Genomic DNA, 17,016 nt, shown 5'->3' with positions numbered 1-17,016 from the left:
AGTATTGGTTTTAGTGGATTATAATGCAAAAATGCACCTTTCTGGGCTCTGTCTTCAGGCTGTAAGGTGGAGTCCATCTACCTAAATGTGGATGCAGTGAACACTCACAGAGAACGACCAGAGGTTGGTATATCTGCATGCATATCTGCATACATACACTAATTTGATGGATAAGTTGGAATACGTGCTATGCTTGACGGATAACTCTCAACTCAGTAACCTGTTGTTGAGGAGCATTTGAATGCAGCTGTAGTGCTTTTCAACAGTCCCGGTTGCCATGGCTTCACAATCAGAAGTGCATTTAATAGTAGGGGTTAGAGTGGATTCTTTATTGTAGATGTGTGTCCTGTTCACTGATATCAGTACTGAAGATGGTGATAGTGACTCATGTAGTGACCTTTGTCCATCGCCTTTTCACACCCTCTACCTGAATATACCTGTAAGAGGATTGTGGGATAGAACGCTATGATTCATGATGTTATGTCATCAGGTGAAATCTGTCATTAGGAATCTTGCTCATGCCATTTCTTTATTGTATACGTAGAGAAGAATTTGGAGTGTAACTGAGAATCATCTTGAGTAATTAAATAATGTACTGTGCATCTTTATCACATCCTGTCTTTCCCACCCATCCTCCCATCCTATCTATTTTGTTCCCCTGATGTTTGACCGCAACCTTTTTGTTTCATTGCTGAACAGAACGTAGAGGTGTCACGGATGGCAGAGGAGGCTTTGCTAACAGTACCAGCTCACCAGTGAGATAGTGTCCCTCACTCGCTCTATCCCTCACACTCCCTTCTTTCCACTCCTCCCGCTGGCCCTGCCTCCTTATTTCCTCCTTCAATCAGGCAGTTAGTTCTCAATTACTCCATACCCTCTACTTCCTGACATCAAAAGCACTCTGATTGTTCTACTCAGATTGAGTTGAAGTATCCAATTAAAGTAATGATAATTAACTGGAATCCAGTTCATTTGAATATCCTTACTATAAGTAAGGGTCTGGTGTCCTTTTTTTGTCTGTTTATTGAAATTTATATTTTTCTCTCCAAATTGACATGCTCTTAATGGTTTTGCAAATCAGAGTTGTATTTCCAAACCAGAGCACATTTTCACTTCAAATTTTAATTTTAGGATAATCTTTTTAATTTAGTCTCAGGGAAGAGTAGGGATCCTAATAAAATACATATTCAGGAAGCTCAATATTTGGAATATTTGTCAGTCATGTGTGGCTGTTGATGTGAATCGATGTCTTAATTAGTTTAAAAGTTGAATGTGTGTCTGTCGACGTTCATTGCATTGCACAAATGTCTGCTTGTTGCACAAATGTGTAGTTGATTTGAGGTAGTGTTTTGCACCTGGACTCTGAGTCTTAAATTCTTTTAGTACTCATTTAATTATTTTAAAATTCAGTTTAGTATATATTTTTTATTTGATCACTTAAGATTAAATGTTTATTTATAATCATGTATGAAGAAGGCCCAGAGGAAAACATAATTTTGTTAATAAAAATGTGAAGGTCTGCTCCATATGGAATATGATGGAGTCATTTCCACATCACTGTTTACTGACTGCTAATAAAATTTACTTGACCAGTCCTGCTGTATTTTATGTATCGATGCATCAAACCTCATGTTTTTGTTCTACAAATGTCTTGATAATCCTCTGTGCTACTCAAATAAATAGCATTTGTTCCTCAACCTTATTCGTATGCAAAGGCTGGATTGGAAATAATTTCCTCTGAACGAACGCCTATTCATCACTCTGTACAAACGCCTGTTGGTAGAACGTTGCTTGTCCGTCTGCCTGGGACGGTAACCATTACCATAGCAGTAACTCTCTCTTCATCCACAAAGCATACTGCAAAACATGCCCCCCCACCCCCCTCCACTAATTTACTTTTCCTAGATTAGGGATGGGCAATTGATGGCCTCCCTTTTATAGGTTAATTGGTAACCCCAGCACATCTCCCTTGTTTTGAAATACCATGGACAGATATTAATAGTCAGCCTGGTGTCTTCTTCGAAGGGATGTAAAACTTGTATGTTCCTCTTTCAGAACGTCAACATTCATCGCACCACAGAAGATGCCTTGCAGACAGTCCCAGCTCACCTCTGAAATCAAAGCCAATCGGGTTGAAGTTGGGCCTCTTCTGTCTCCCAGATTTGTCACTACATGTGTCATTACTTGTGGCCCTAGTGGTACAGTCTGGACATGATCTGTTCAACAACCCACTCAACCGATGTTTCCACTCCTTCTGCCTCTGAGCACAACCTCATCTGCTTTTGGTGTCTGTGTTCAGAGCAATGTGACCTGGAGGATCCAGAGCCTTTTGGCATTCTCAATTGGCCTGTACTCCTGTCTTTCATAGGTATAGTTCTCTCAGTCTACAGCACATTCAGTCCAATTGTTAGAGGTCCGAATAGAAATGTGAATACAATTAACCGTTCTGCTTGCATTGTAGGGTTTGGGGGTATGCATTCACAGAATTACTCTGACCTATCACCTATTGCTGCTCTAATCTCATGGTTGGAAGAGCCAGAAGTCCTTGGTACTAGTTTGGTTTGTGTGTTAAGGTTTTACGTACAGCAGACAGTCTTGTCTAGGAGAAAAGGGGACAGAAATGTATTTTTGTAAAGTATGAACCCCTCAGTATCTGTTTCCATTAACTTGTCCAGTAACTTTTTTTTGTTGACATTTAGAAACTTTGCATAGAAAATAGATTAGACAATTGCCCGCTGCATTGTGTTTCCATTGAACATTCTAGTGTCATTTAAAAACAGCAGGACGTAATAACGTCACACCAACAAAACAAAACACTAGTATTGAATAGAAATAAAGTTGTTGAAGGGTTTCTATTACCCTCTTAGGCAAATTGTACACCCATTAATTGGAGACAGCCTGTATGCCCTCCCACCTATGTTTCATGTCTCAGGTAGCCCGCAAAAGTCAGCATTGATAGAATGCAAGAATTTACCTATATTTGCCATATTCTAATAATTATCATGTGCCAACATATCGCCTTGGTCTGTGCTGTAAAAAAAATAACATGATAGCAAAATGTGTAATGGCAAGAAAGTTGCTTTAAAACTGCCAAATTTTCTCTCAGCCTCATGGCATAATATGAACAAAAGCATGAGTTGAGCTATAAAACAGTATTTTTTTTTATTCTGTGCCCCATGGCAAAAAGTGTAGAATTGCAAAGGGAGGGGGACGGGTTAGAAACTTGCACTCCTGTAGATCTGAAATAAATAGATGGTGAAACTTGCATCCAGCCAACCAGAAAATCAAGGCATAGAAATTCAGCCTTGAAAGTAAGGATGAGGATCCTGCAAAGAAATATTTTTATAGTTGAAAAGTGGATTTAGAATAAAATGTGGAGTGGAACTTCATAGTTGTGTTGACATCAAGTGCCCTGCGTACTTTTAAATGATTCGGCAATCATAATTTATTCCAAAAACACTTTCCACCATTTGTCGCAATATAACAAGTTTGACAAAAGAAAAGTACACCCGTCTAACAGATTATTTATTTTTTGATCTTTCAAAAATGTCTATCTGCCGTTTCCATTACACACGTCACAAATATTTTTTTTGCGACGTTGCTTTTGTCGAATAAACCTGGGTCAATGGAAACCTGCCTACTGTTACTCTTTAGAAAGTATTGATTGTGTGATTCACTTGTCTAATTTGAACCTCAGAAGTGTCACTGTGTTGTCTTTTCATGTCAATGTGTTATGTAATCTACAGGTAACTGTCAAAATAATGTAAACACTTGAATAAATGAGGGATACAAAGTATATTGAAAGCAGGTGCTTCCACACAGGTGTGGTTCCTGAGTTAAGCTATTAACATCCCATCATGCTTAGGGTTATCAAAGATTGTCTATTATATTGACAAGAGAGTCGGTTGACCGCTTTAACAATGTTAATGCATGTCCTCGAAGATGGAAGGAAGTCTGGCGGGAGGCAAAATCAGTTGGGAGACCATTCTAGCCGGTGTGAGGGCAGATTGCAGATTGCGTGTGAACACCAGCCCATAGAGCTAGATAGAGGACTAATCTTTATCTTTGCCATTATAGCATCTGTGACAGCATGGGCAGCGCCTTCATTTTAAAGTATTCAATTTTCTTCTTCATTGGCTCATTGCTCCCAACTCCTAGGAATCCCCACCCAGTTGACTACTTTAAAATGGTGGAAGCCCTCAATGGGAAATGTCCATGTTAAAACTGGTAATATCTATGATTAGTCCTATATCTATCACAGCAGGCACCACTCCGATATGAAGTAGGTTTTTTTAAGTTGCCGAAATGCATTTGTAACAACCAAACCATTACAAAACATTTATCTGATCAAATAAGCTGTAACAAATTAGCAATTACATTTTTTTGTGGCTCAAATTCAACACTCTCATTGAGCTCTATAAAAAAATATATATATATTTTCGTGGACAGATTTTGGGTGGAGTAAAACCTCTTGCTTCGCCTCTTCCTCTTTCGGGTCATGTTTAAAAATACTGGGCAGGCCATTATTTTGAATACCATGGCTATGCCCCCATCTACAGGGCACGAGTGGTCACTAAATAGTTTGATGGGAATGAAAACGATGTAAACAATATGCCATTGCCATCTCAGTCACCAGATCTCAACCCAATTTAACACTTATGGGAAATTCTGTAGCGGCGCCTGACAGCATTTTCCACCAACACCATAAATAAAAAAACTAATGATGGAATTTCTTGTGGAAGGAAGGTGTCACATCCCTCCAATAGAGTTAGACACTTGTAGAATCTATACCAAGGAGCATTGAAGATGTTCTGGCTCGTGGCCCAACGCCCTATTAAGACACTTTATGTTAGTGTTTCCTTTATTTTGGCAGTTACCTGTATTTATCATATTGTACATATACTAAACAAAAATATAAATGCAACATGCAACAATTTCAAAGATTTTACTGAGTACAGTTCATATAAGGAAATCAGTCAATTGTAATAAATTCATTAGACCCTAATCTATGGATTTCACAGGACTGGGCAGGGGCACAGCCCTGGGAGGGCATAGGCCCCACCCACTGGGGAGCCAGGCCCAGCCAATTCCCCACAAAAGGGCTTAATTACAGAATAAATACTCCTCAGTTTCATCAGCTGTCCAGGTGGCTGGTCTCAGACAATCCCGCAGGTGAAGAAGCCGGATGTGGAGGTCCTGGGCTGGCGTGGTTAGGGTTGCAAAGGGTCGGAAACTTTCTGGTAAATTTCCAGAATTTTTCTGAAATTGTTCCATGGGAAGTTAAGCCCAGGAATTTGGGGAATTTTGCTTAAATTCGTCAAAAAAGTTAGCTTTTAACAGTGAACCTTTTTTATGGGATACACATAAGGCAATTCTAGGTCTTGTGGCATATTTTGGTTAATCTCTCCAATTCAATGGAATTGCAAACCTCTGCATGCACAGTGCATTCTTCCATCACATGTACAGCTGATTCTTAAGGTCTTGCACACTAATGAGATGCTATTGAGCCCACACTACTACACTGTCTGAGCCAAGGACTCCATGCTTTCTGGTATGTTTTGATTACAATACTGGGTGGGATTAATATATTTTATATGAAATACATGATTTTTTGTTAACTAGTAAATAGTAGCCTACAGCAAAGTGTGTAGGTGTGTACCTATTGTTTTCTAATCTTTACAGGAAAATGCCACGGGCGCTATCTGATGTGTGGAGACATTTCACTAAAGCTAATGTAGAAGGAAAAGCTGTGTACATTTGCAAATACTGTGCCAAATCACATGTGAAAAATGCAACAAAGATGCAGAATCATCTGGCCAAGTGCCATAATGTTCCCTCAGCGCTCACAACAAGCAACCTCTGACGAAAGTCCCTCTACTTCTATTCGAGGTGATAATGATGAATCAGACACCTTATCGATAGCAACAGCTCATGGTCCTCCTGGAATCAAAAGTTTTTTTGACTCAATGGAGGAACGTAGTCAGAGAAATGCTGATGAATGTCTTACTCGAGCTGTGTATGCAACTGGTTCACCTCTGATGCTCACAGGCAATGTGTATTTGAAGAGATTTCTGAAAGTTCTTCGCCCAGCATACACCCAACTAGACATGCTTTATCTACTAATTTAATGGATGCAGAGTTCAAGTGAAGGACAAGCAAATCATAGAGAAAGCTGACTGTATTGCAATCATCTCTGATGGGTTGTTGAATGTTCGTGGGCAAGGAATAATTAACTACATCATCTCCACCAGTATTCTACAAGAGCACAGACACAAGGGACAACAGACACACCGGTCTCTACATTGCAGATGAGCTGAAGGCAGTCATCAATGACCTTGGACCACAGAAGGTACTTGCACTGGTGACAGACAACGCTGTGAACATGAAGGCTGCTTGGTCTAAAGTGGAAGAGTCCTACCCTCACATCACACCCATTGGCTGCGATGCTCATGCATTGAATCTGCTCCTCAAGAACATCATGGTGCTGAAAACAATGGATACCCTCTACAAGAGAGTCAAGGAAATGGTTAGCTATGTGAAGGGTCATCAAGTTATAGCAGCAATCTACCTCACCAAGCAAAGTGAGAAGAATAAGAGCACCACATTGAAGCTGCCCAGTAACACCCATTGGGGTGATGTTGTCATCATGTTTGACAGTCTCCTGGAGGGGAAGGAGTCCGGAGTGTGGAGAAATGGCCATATCACAGTCTGCCGATATGGACAGCCCCATCAAGAGGATCCTCCTGGATGATGTATTTTGGGAGAGATTGGTAAGCAGCCTGAAACCAAAAGCTGTAGCCATTGCACGGATTGAGGGAGACAATGCCATCCTGTCTGATGTTCAGACTCTGCTTGCAGATGTAAGAGAAGAAATCTGTACTGCCCTGCCCACTTCACTGTTGCTCCAAGCCAAGGAAACTGGAGTTCTGAAATATTTCAAAAAGCGTGAAGACTTCTGCCTGAAGTCCATACACGCCGCAGCGTACATGTTGGACCCCAAGTCTATGGTGTCATCACTACCGTGTCTCACCACCTTGGCCTGGATGAGGGCAAGGTTCTTGCTTGTCTGGCAAAGTACACTTCCAAGCAAGGGCTTTGGGATGGAGATGCAATATGGCAGTCGTGCCAACATATCTCATAAGCCACCTGGTGGAAGGGACTGTGGATCTGAGGCTCATTCTCCTGTTGCCTCCATCATCCTCCAAATCCCACCAACATCAGCCGCCTCAGAGTGCAACTGGTCCTTGTTTGGGAACACACACACCAAAGCACGCAACAGGCTGATCAATACAAGGGTTGAAAAATTGGTGGCCATCTGGGCAAATCTGAGGCTTTTTGAGCCTGACAACGAGCCAATCTCAACAAGGTTGGAAAGTGATATTGAAAATGAGGCCTCAGAGTCTGATGTTCAAGAGGTGGACATTGAGGAGGTCCAGGGAGAAGACATGGAAGCCTGAGAGGAAGACAACCAAAGCTTTAGTTTCTAGACAATCATTTTACAGGTGTATGTTGAAAACGTTTTTGGGAGATGCAATGGATCATTGGGGTTCATTCAATATTCCCTTTCTTTTGTTGTTCAGTGAAATCATCCCATGAAGAGTCAACTCATTTAAAGTTTAATTCGTAACTAAAAATGGTTTATTTCCATTGGAAGGATTTAATAATTTGCAATTATGTCTACTTAAGGTAAAAGGTTTGTTTCTGTCTCCATCTGATATAGTAAATATATCCAATGCAAAAAAACATTACATTTAAATGGTATTATTAATTTGCATATATTTCCATTAATTCCCACTGAAAGTTTCCACCTCTGAATATTTCCCAAAATTTGCCACCCTAGGCGTGGTTACACATGGTTTGCGGTTGTGAGGCCGCTTGGACGTACTGTCAAATTCTCTAAAACAACATTGGAGGCAGATTATGGTAGAGAAATTGACATTGATGCCGTCAGCATGCTAATTGCACGTTCCCTGAAAAACTTGAGACATCTGTGGCATTGTGTTGTGTGACAAAACTGCACATTTTAGAGTGGCCTTTTATTGTCCCTAGCACAATGCGCACCAGTGTAATGATCATGCTGTTTAATCAGCTTGTTGATAAGCCACACCTGTCAGGTGGGTGGATTATCTTGACAAAGGAGAAACACTCACTAAACAGTGATATAAACAAATTTCAGCACAAGATGAGAGAATTAAGCTTTTTGTGAGTATGGAACATTTCTGGGATCATATTTCTGCTCATGAAACCAATACTTTACATGTTACATTTAGTTCAGTATATTTCTATTGTTTGGCTACACAATCAGCAGGTGCAGATATGTAGGCAAATCCAATTGTTGGTGCTTATGTAGGCTGTTATTGGAGCCAAATGTTTGCTCTTTGTTTTCAAAATGTCAAGAATCCTCCTCTTACAGCTTCAATAAAGATGTTGTGGTATTTTTATACAGATGCCTCATTCATAACAGAGGTCATCTATTACAATTGACATTTATTTTTTTCTGGAAATGTGGATTTTTCTCAATCAGCCAAGCACATAATTGCATACAACTTACCAAAGATCACTAGTGTTGAATGAATATGCTGGAACAAAGTGTTATGAAAATAATTGGCTATAATGCAATACGCGTTGGCAGTTTTAGGCTTACAAAAGAAGGGAAATCAACTTCAACATAAATACTCCAACCACAGTCTGAGCTAGAGACCCACACGACCAGGAAGCATGCAAGATCTGACTCACTCTTATTAGGGCCAGCAAACACATTCACTTCCTCACAACTGAAATAATACAGAGACCTTTACAAACAGAAACAGCTGATCTTAGCAGAGACTAGATTCTCAACCAACACAGCTAGGGCCACAGAAATAGAACTAGACAAAGTGCATATCAAATGGTATGCACACAACCTCATGACTGAGGATGTGGACAAAAAGGAGAGAATTTATGGGACACACACAAGCACCATTACTCAAAAGTACAAACAAGCTGTCATGAGTTTTATTTGATTATGTCATTATCATGTCGTATCTTATGACCGCTTAATAAATCTGGGATGCGTCTTGTACTAAAATGTAAACATCTTGTTTTTCCTCTCTCCATGATGAGCGTACTGAACATGTTAATATTTTGTAACAAAAAGGAGAATTTAAAATAAAAATAAAATAAAAAAGACAAACAAGAGTACATAAAGAATGTATAAAAACAATACAGGCCGTTTCAGTTAACACATTCTCATTGTCCCCGTCATGAATATCAACCTGGTTAATACTTTTAAGGACTCGCCTTGGTTTGAGATTTGCTCTAAGAGGCAGAAAATGAAACATTTAATTATATACAGTCATCAATATTTATGAGTACAGTACATACTTGGGAGACGCAGTTGGGTGCCACACACCCACACTGGATTGGTCACTTTTCTATCGTCTTCGCCACAGATTGGTTGTTCACTCACAGTACGCTTCTCCACCTTCTTCCTGCTATCGGGCCCTTGAGCCTGCCCTTTCTCTCACAGATCCATGGTCATGGCCAAGTCATGTGATCAGTGAGGGATGCGATGACGCCGCCTCAGAACTGCAACAGAAACCATTGACAAACATAATCGTTTCATTATTCCCATTGATTTGACCACATTTCAATAAATGCATTAGAATCTTCATTTTTCTTCTAAAAACATAGCAGTCTTACATTCTTGAGGAACTCCTCTGCAACGATACGGGCACGGGCATTGACAGACAGCTTCATCTCGCTGATCTCCTTGTCAATCTCCTCCATGAAGGTGATGACGAAGTCCACTAGCTTGTGCTTGTACATCTGCTCCGTATGGAAGTTGGTGATGAGGAAACTAATGTCATAGCCCTAGATGACAGGATGGAGAGATGGAGGAAGAGAGAGGTCTTAGAACATTAAAGCAATACTAACACCAACTGGATCCTATCCTGTTTTCTTGACTCCTCTCACCTCAACGGATTTCCTCCTGAGAATGAAGAAGTTCTCTGCTCTCATCATCATGAAGCGCATGAACTTGTGGCACAGGATCTTCTCGATCTCATCAGCCTGATGGAGCCAATCAGAGCACCAGTAAGCATTTCCCTTGAACACACTTCTTTTTTTTTTTAAATTGGCAGACGAAGGCGTTTAAAATCTACACTTAGTGTACAAAACATTCCTAATATTGAGTCCCCCCCCCAGAACAGCCTCAGTTTGTTGGGGCATGGACTCTACAAGGTGTCGAAGGTGTTCCACAGGGATGCTGGCCCATGTTGACTCCAATGCTTCCCACAGTTGTGTCAAGTCTTGATTAACACAGGAAACTGTTAAGTGTGAAAAACACAGCAGTTCTTGACACAAACCAGTGCGCCTGGCACCTACTACCATACCCCGTTCAAAGACATTTAAATCTTTCGTCTTGCCCATTCACCCTCAATGCCACAGATACACAATCCATGTCTCAATTGTCTTAAAGCTAAAATATATATATATATCCTGTCTCCTCCCCTTCATCTACACTGATTGAAGTGGATTTAACAAGTGACATCAATAAGGTGTCACAGCTTTCACCTTGATAGTCTCATGGAAAGAGCAGGTGCTCTTAGTTTTTTTGTTTCGTTTTTTTACACTCAGTGTATGAGAAAGACTGTACTTACTTAAAACAAACACACAACATCAAGATAATGGAAGGGTGACATTGAAAGCGAAAAGGAGGGTCATAACCCCTGACCTGCTTCACAGCAATGCTGACTCGCACAGAGTTGATGGAGCCCTCGATGAGAACCTTCTCCTTGTCATTGCGGCTGATTACCACAGGCTGTAGTAAGAGCTCTTTACTACTCCTGTAATGACAAAAGACAGTGTGTCACAAATAACACTAATGATATCATTATGAGAAGAGAGCACGCGAGAGCTCACTCACCTGACCTCCACCTCTGGCTTGTTGTGGCGTTCCACCACCTGAGAGGAGAAGTTCTCCAGGCAGAGGGCGGCCTGCAGTGTGGCACGCACAGCATTCAGGTATGGGCGTAGTGTCGCTGTCTGAGGGAGGGGGTGTCGACATTAACTTTGAAACACTACTATTACAGATCAATGATCACGAAAATCCCCCCCCCCCCTTTACGTCTCAGACAGACTGCTGTCCAGACCTCTAGAGAGGAAGTACCATGTTACTACAAGCATATTTAGCCTCCATGGTCACTTGCATAGTATTGACCAATCAATGAATGTTGTGGTGGTGTCAGCGCGTTCTAGATGTAATATAATCTAAGGGATCGGATCAGACAAGTATACAAATCCAACTGGTTTGATAACAGCTTTGATCCAGATTTTTTTTTTAGAGCGCACCGTCCCGCCCACATTAATCTGTGCAACTATCAAGCCACCAGAATAAAGATGGTTTAACCGAGGAATTTGAAAACAGAGAATTGCATCGGTATTTATGATCAAAATCACTCACCATTTCTCTGTTGTTCTGGGTTTGAAGGCGGAAGTTATAGTGCCACGCCTGCATTCAACATCTCTTCCGCAAATGTTACACTTCTATATCACCGCGAACAGGGCCAGAGAAGAAGAGGCAAAGCGAGAGGGTCGACTCCGCCCCAAATCTGTCTGCGCAGATTAAGCAGAACAAGTGAGGAGTTTTTTTTAATAGGTGAGGCATATTTGATCGAATAGAGGTTTCATTATACTTAGGTTGTTCCGAGTTTATTGATATGTTTTCTGCAAAAGATCATTGGCTAGCAAGAATGTTCCCACCTGATCTGGCCTCTTCCCACCTTCCTAGCCAGCAGATCTGACCCGCATACTAATAGCTGCACTAGGATCAGACAGCATTTCTGTGTATATTAATGGAGCAGGCACGAGATACGCAGTGGTGAAAATGACTCAAGTAAAAGTGAAAGTCCCCCAGAAAAATACTACTTGAGTAAAAGTCTAAAAGTAGAATATCAAAAGTAAAAGTATAAATAATTTCAAATTGCTTATAATAATAAGATCAGATGGCACAATTTTATATATTTGTATAACTTCCGCCTATTTTTTTATTTAAAACTTTCCTGTCCTGCTAAGCATTGAAAATGTAACAAATACTTTTGGGTGTCAGGGAAAATGTATGGAGTAAAAAGTACACTATTTCTTTAGGAATGCAGTGAAGTAAAATTAAAAGTAGTCAAAAATATAAATAGCAAAGTACAGATACCTAAAAAAACGACTTAAGTATTTTTATTTCAATACTTTACACCACTGGAGATATGGCTCAAAGCTGTTCAAATCAAATTGTATTTATCACATCCGCAGAATTCAACAAGTGTAGACTTTACCGTGAAATACTTACTTACGAGCCCTTTCCCAACAATTCAGAGTTAAAAAGTAAGAAAATAGTAACGCAATAGATAACAGTAAGGGATGGATTGAAATTTACAGAATGGTTACCTGGAGGAAAATGGGGCAATTCCAGTCAAGGGGAGGGTTTAGTAATTTTGTGTATTTATTTTTTAATCTAGTCTGGGGGGGGGGGGGGGGGGGGGGGGGGGGGAATCATGTAATTGATGACATTCCAATATTTCTTACTGTTTTAGAATGAGTTGCTTATTAAGCTATAAAACGATATGTACCCGATGCCACCCCTCATCTTTGATTCTCTGCTGGGCGTGCAATATCAAGTGCTGGGCAACATAGGCTCACTACCGCATGTTTCCCCCAGACTCTACAGCAGTGGAGGGGGGAATTGAAAATGACATCTGGTGTGGGCTCAGAGAATCAAAGATGAGGGGTGGCATCGGGCACACATTTTATAGCCTAATAAGCAACTAATTCTAAAACAGGCTATTTAGAGTGGTCTCAATCAAATGATCCAGAGCCTTGACCTGCTCCACAGCAGCCCAGTCGATGTGGATGGAGGTGTGCTCAGCCCTCCGTTTCCTGTACTCCACGATCAGCTCCTTTGTCTTGCTGACATTGAGGGAAGGGTTGTTGTCCTCCCTGTAGGCTGTCTCATCTTCGTCGGTGATCAGGCCTACCAACGTCGTGTCGTCTGCAAACTTAATGATGGTGTTGGAGTTGTGCACTGCCATGCAGTCGTGGGTGAACAAGGAGTATAGGAGGGGACTAAGCACACCCCCCTGAGGGGACCCATGTTGGGGGTCAGCATGGCCTACACTCACCACCTGGGGGCGGCCCATCAGGAAGTCTAGGACCAGTTGCAGGGGAAGTGTTAAATCTCAGGGTCCTTAGCTTAGTGATGAGCTTGGAGGGCACAATGGTGTTGAACGCTGAGCTGTAGTCAATGAACAACATTCTCATGTAGGTGTTCCCTTTGTCCAGGTGGGAAAGGGCAGTGTGGAGTGCAATAGAGATAGTGTCATCTGTGGATATGTTAGGGCAGTATTTGAACTGGAGTGGGCCCAGGGTGTCTGGGATGATGGTGTTGATGTGAGCCATGGACAGCCTTTCAAAGCATTTCCTGACTACTGTCACGCCTACGCCTGCTCCCTCCCTCCGGTGCTCCACATTGCCGTTTTACTAACCACCGATCCTGGCAACCCACATTGCACACACCTGGCAACCATCATTGCGCACACCTGTACTTTATCACCACCCTGATTACTCTCCCTTCATATAGCCCTCAGTAAGACTAAGTCTTCAGGCAGTATTGGTTTTGGTTATGTTCAGTATGCTTCTCCAGTTTTGTATTTTATTCATGTTTATTATTATTATTAAACTCACCTTCTGCACCTGCTTCCTAACTCCCTGCGTATAAGTTGCAGATGTGTGTGCAATGGGGCGATAGTCATTTAGACAGGTTACCCTGGAGTTCTTGGGCACAGGGACTATGGTGGTTTGCTTGAAAAAAGTAGGTATTACAGACTGAGGAACGGCGACTTTAAATAATGCGTACTGAACGTAACCAAAGGAGTGAAGACACTTGCCAGCTGGTCAGCGCATGCTCTGAGTACGCTTCCTGGCAATCCGTCTGGCCTGCGACCTTGTGAATGTTAACCTGTTTTAAGGTCTTACTCCCATCGGCTACGGAGAGCGAGATCATACAGTCGTCTGTAACAGCTGGTGCTCTCTTGCATGGTTCAGTGTTGCTTGTTTTGAAGCGAGCATAGAAGGTATTTAGCTTGTCTGATAGGCTTGCATCAATGGGAAGCTCACGGCTGTGTTCCCCTTTGTAATCCCTGATAGTTTGTAAGCCCTGCCACATCCGATGAGTGTCAGAGCCGGCGTAGTAGGATTCGATCTTAGCCCTGTATTGAAATTTTTCCTGTTTGATGGCTCATTGGAGGTCATAGTGGGATTTACTATAAGATTCGCGATTAGTGTCCCGCTCCTAGAAAGCGGCAGCTCTAGTCTTTAGCGCAGTGTGGAAGTTGCCTGTAACCCATGGCTTCTGGTTGGGATATGTATTGATCCCGTCACTGTGGGGATGATGTCGTCGATGTACTTATTCATTTAGTCGGTGACTGATGTGGTAAACTCCTCAATGCCCCAGCAGCGGAAAGCAGGCGCGGCAATGGATCCCCCACAGAGAAGGGCTGTATGCAAGCAGAGGAGAGCAGGCACGACGGCAACGGTTCCCCAACTGAGGCAGGTAAGTCCCCCAGTGCAGGAACCAGAGGAGGGCAAGGGGCAAGCCTCGGAGCAGGCCCCGGCAGTAGATCCAGGGTCAAGGCCAGATCAGGAGGCAGTGTTGGTGAGTCCAAGGCAGACAGTGGACCAGCTCTGACCCCAGGTGCAGAAATAGGTAGTGCCCCTGGGACAGGACACTGGGGGGCAAGGTCTGGGTGGTCACCCCAGATGAAGTCTGGTGTATCCCCCACAGTCACGTCGGGGGTTGAGTCCTGTGCACGCTGGTCAGGGTCATCCTGGATACCCCGAACAGGACCCAGGGCTGTTGCTGTGTCCCGTGATGGGCCCATGTCAAGGCTAAACTGGTGAGGGGGGGGATCGAAAATGACATCTGGTGTGGGCTCAGTCTCTATAGCAGGCAGCTCCAGATGACCAGTCGTGGCTGAGGACATGACGTGTCCATGCCCGGTCTCAGTTGCAGCCATGCCGGGGCCGAAGAGGCAGAATACTCACACCCTACAGTCAGTCGTAGTCGGTAACGTTGCTGAGGCTGCTGAAGCGGCGTCCTTCTACTGAACTCCATATGACTGTCTCATGTCCTCCACTGCAACCTGTCGGAGAGGGCTCCCCTGACCGGAGGAATCCCAGAATCTGGTTTGCTGTTTCAAGATGCAAAGAAGACGCTGTATATTCTGCTCCATACTTGCTTCCCGTCAAACCATTTGACGGATGCAGCGATGTGACTGCCTGGTAGCCCACACACTGGGGTGTTACTGCAGCCCCACCTGGTGCTGAGTAACATCCCACAGGTGGAGAAGAGGTGCAGTACAAAAAAAAATAAACAAATAAATAAATGCATGAAATGTATGCATTCACTACTGTAAGTCGCTCTGGATAAGAGCGTCTGCTAAATGACTAAAATGTTAAATGCTGACCATGCTGCACGGTCAGCAGGCGTAGAGGTATAATCCACATGGTAGTAGTCCACTGGATACCCCAGAGCCATACTCCACTGGACCGCAGGTGGGCAGTGTGGAAAGTATCTTGTGTGGTCTCTGTGGGCCGCCATACTGTAGTGGTGTCAGCAAAGTCACAAATCTGGCGAGACAATGAAAAGAGAGAACCGGGTCTATGTATTCTACTGGTTTGTGACTCACTGACACCGCCCCCGGTTAGAGGGGAATAAGGCTGTCCAAGAGTTGACACACACATTGAACTTTATTTACACACACTGATGATGTGCATGGGGATGTACATGACGATAGTTCTGTGAAGGTACAGAGACAGATAGATAATGAATATGCTATACAGGAGATAAATATACTGCATAGGTATGTGCAGAGTGCAATAGAATGGGATACGCTATGCATTAAGGAATGCTAATGACTAGAACTGGAGCAAAGGACTGTATCTAATAACCATGTATTACATAGTATCACAAGAAGCACTCATGCTAACAATAAACATGTTACCTAATAACATCCAATGATCATAGGGCTGTTGCAGTGACCGTATTACCGCCACACCAGCAGTCACAAGTCATGACCGCATTCAAATTCCCTTTGTGCAAATTAGTGGCGTGGATGTGTAGTCAACGGCCCTCACTAATGGCCTGGTACTCAGCGCTCTATTGTCCTTCTAATCACTCTCTAAACACTTCATGATTGAATTTGAATAATCTGAATGATGACTAATGGTGCGGAGCGGATCTGCTGGCTACCGGCTGCCTTTGGCCTGTATTTCCATTGTTAGAGCGGTCAATCGACCATTTTGTCAATATAATAGATAATCTTTGACAGAGCGTTTTCATTGGATTTCGGTCTGTTCGTTACTATTTACCACCGCCATAAGCCCCGCCTTTTTCTAAAATGTCTCTTCTTAAAATCAGATTTTAAATCTAACCACACTGCTAACTTTATGACTAATCCTAACCTTAAATTATGACCAAACAGCAAATGTATGTTTTCATGAATTTTACTATAGCCAATTTTGACTTAGTGGCTGCGGTAACTAGTGGCCACCTTTTGGTCGCTGCGACCATCTTTCTAGGCTCTAAACGTCTTTGGACGCATCCATTTGTTGGCCTCACTGTGGGGGAGTTAAATAAAATAAGAATTTAGGCCAAGTAATATTTTTTAAATAATAATTGTATTAAGAACTATTGTATTATTACACACAGAACTTCATAAACATAAGTGACAAATACAAATATTTAGATCCTTAATATTCGTTTGATTCCCATTACCGTAAATACACATCCCAAAATATTAAATATATTTTTTAAATATATGTTTTTACCGGAGATACCATTCTACAATTTAGTGTCTGACATTCTTTATTCTTTACTTGGTTATTAGTGAGAAAAAAAATATTAGTAACAATTGAAGATCATTTAACACTCAAAAACTATTTACAAGTTTTCAAAATTGAACACAAATCTCGATTCCTGAATATTCGTAC

General features: G+C 42.2%; 2 protein-coding genes across 4 annotated transcripts in view; one reads left to right on the top strand and one right to left on the bottom strand.

The window, feature by feature from the left end:
• Nucleotides 1-3,798, top strand: part of LOC115150798 (6-phosphofructo-2-kinase/fructose-2,6-bisphosphatase 4) — a 29,083-nt gene extending 25,285 nt beyond the window's left edge. For 2 of the 3 annotated variants that reach the window (XM_029694484.1, XM_029694482.1), the window contains exons 13-14: nucleotides 59-123; nucleotides 2,056-3,798. In XM_029694484.1, the coding sequence (XP_029550344.1) occupies nucleotides 59-123; nucleotides 2,056-2,115 (125 nt within the window). In that variant the 3' untranslated portion in view covers nucleotides 2,116-3,798. Of the gene's footprint in view, nucleotides 1-58; nucleotides 124-699; nucleotides 1,701-2,055 lie in introns of those variants that run through there. The other variant, XM_029694483.1, reaches the window with a different exon arrangement.
• A 5,174-nt stretch (nucleotides 3,799-8,972) lies between these two features.
• Nucleotides 8,973-11,579, bottom strand: LOC115150797 (actin-related protein 2/3 complex subunit 4-like). Its single transcript, XM_029694481.1, has 6 exons — nucleotides 11,444-11,579; nucleotides 10,907-11,025; nucleotides 10,715-10,826; nucleotides 9,955-10,050; nucleotides 9,682-9,852; nucleotides 8,973-9,567 (listed from the first exon to the last, which is right to left on the bottom strand). The coding sequence occupies exons 1-6, from the start codon at nucleotides 11,495-11,497 to the stop codon at nucleotides 9,562-9,564; spliced, it is 558 nt and encodes a 185-aa protein (XP_029550341.1). The 5' UTR covers nucleotides 11,498-11,579; the 3' UTR covers nucleotides 8,973-9,561.
• Between the last annotated feature and the right edge of the window lie 5,437 nt (nucleotides 11,580-17,016).

Source organism: Salmo trutta, chromosome 16, assembly GCF_901001165.1.
Source record: "Salmo trutta chromosome 16, fSalTru1.1, whole genome shotgun sequence".
In the NCBI taxonomy this organism is placed as follows: domain Eukaryota; kingdom Metazoa; phylum Chordata; class Actinopteri; order Salmoniformes; family Salmonidae; genus Salmo; species Salmo trutta.
Note: the sequence above shows the minus strand (reverse complement) of the source record. Positions and strands in the feature narration are given on the sequence as shown.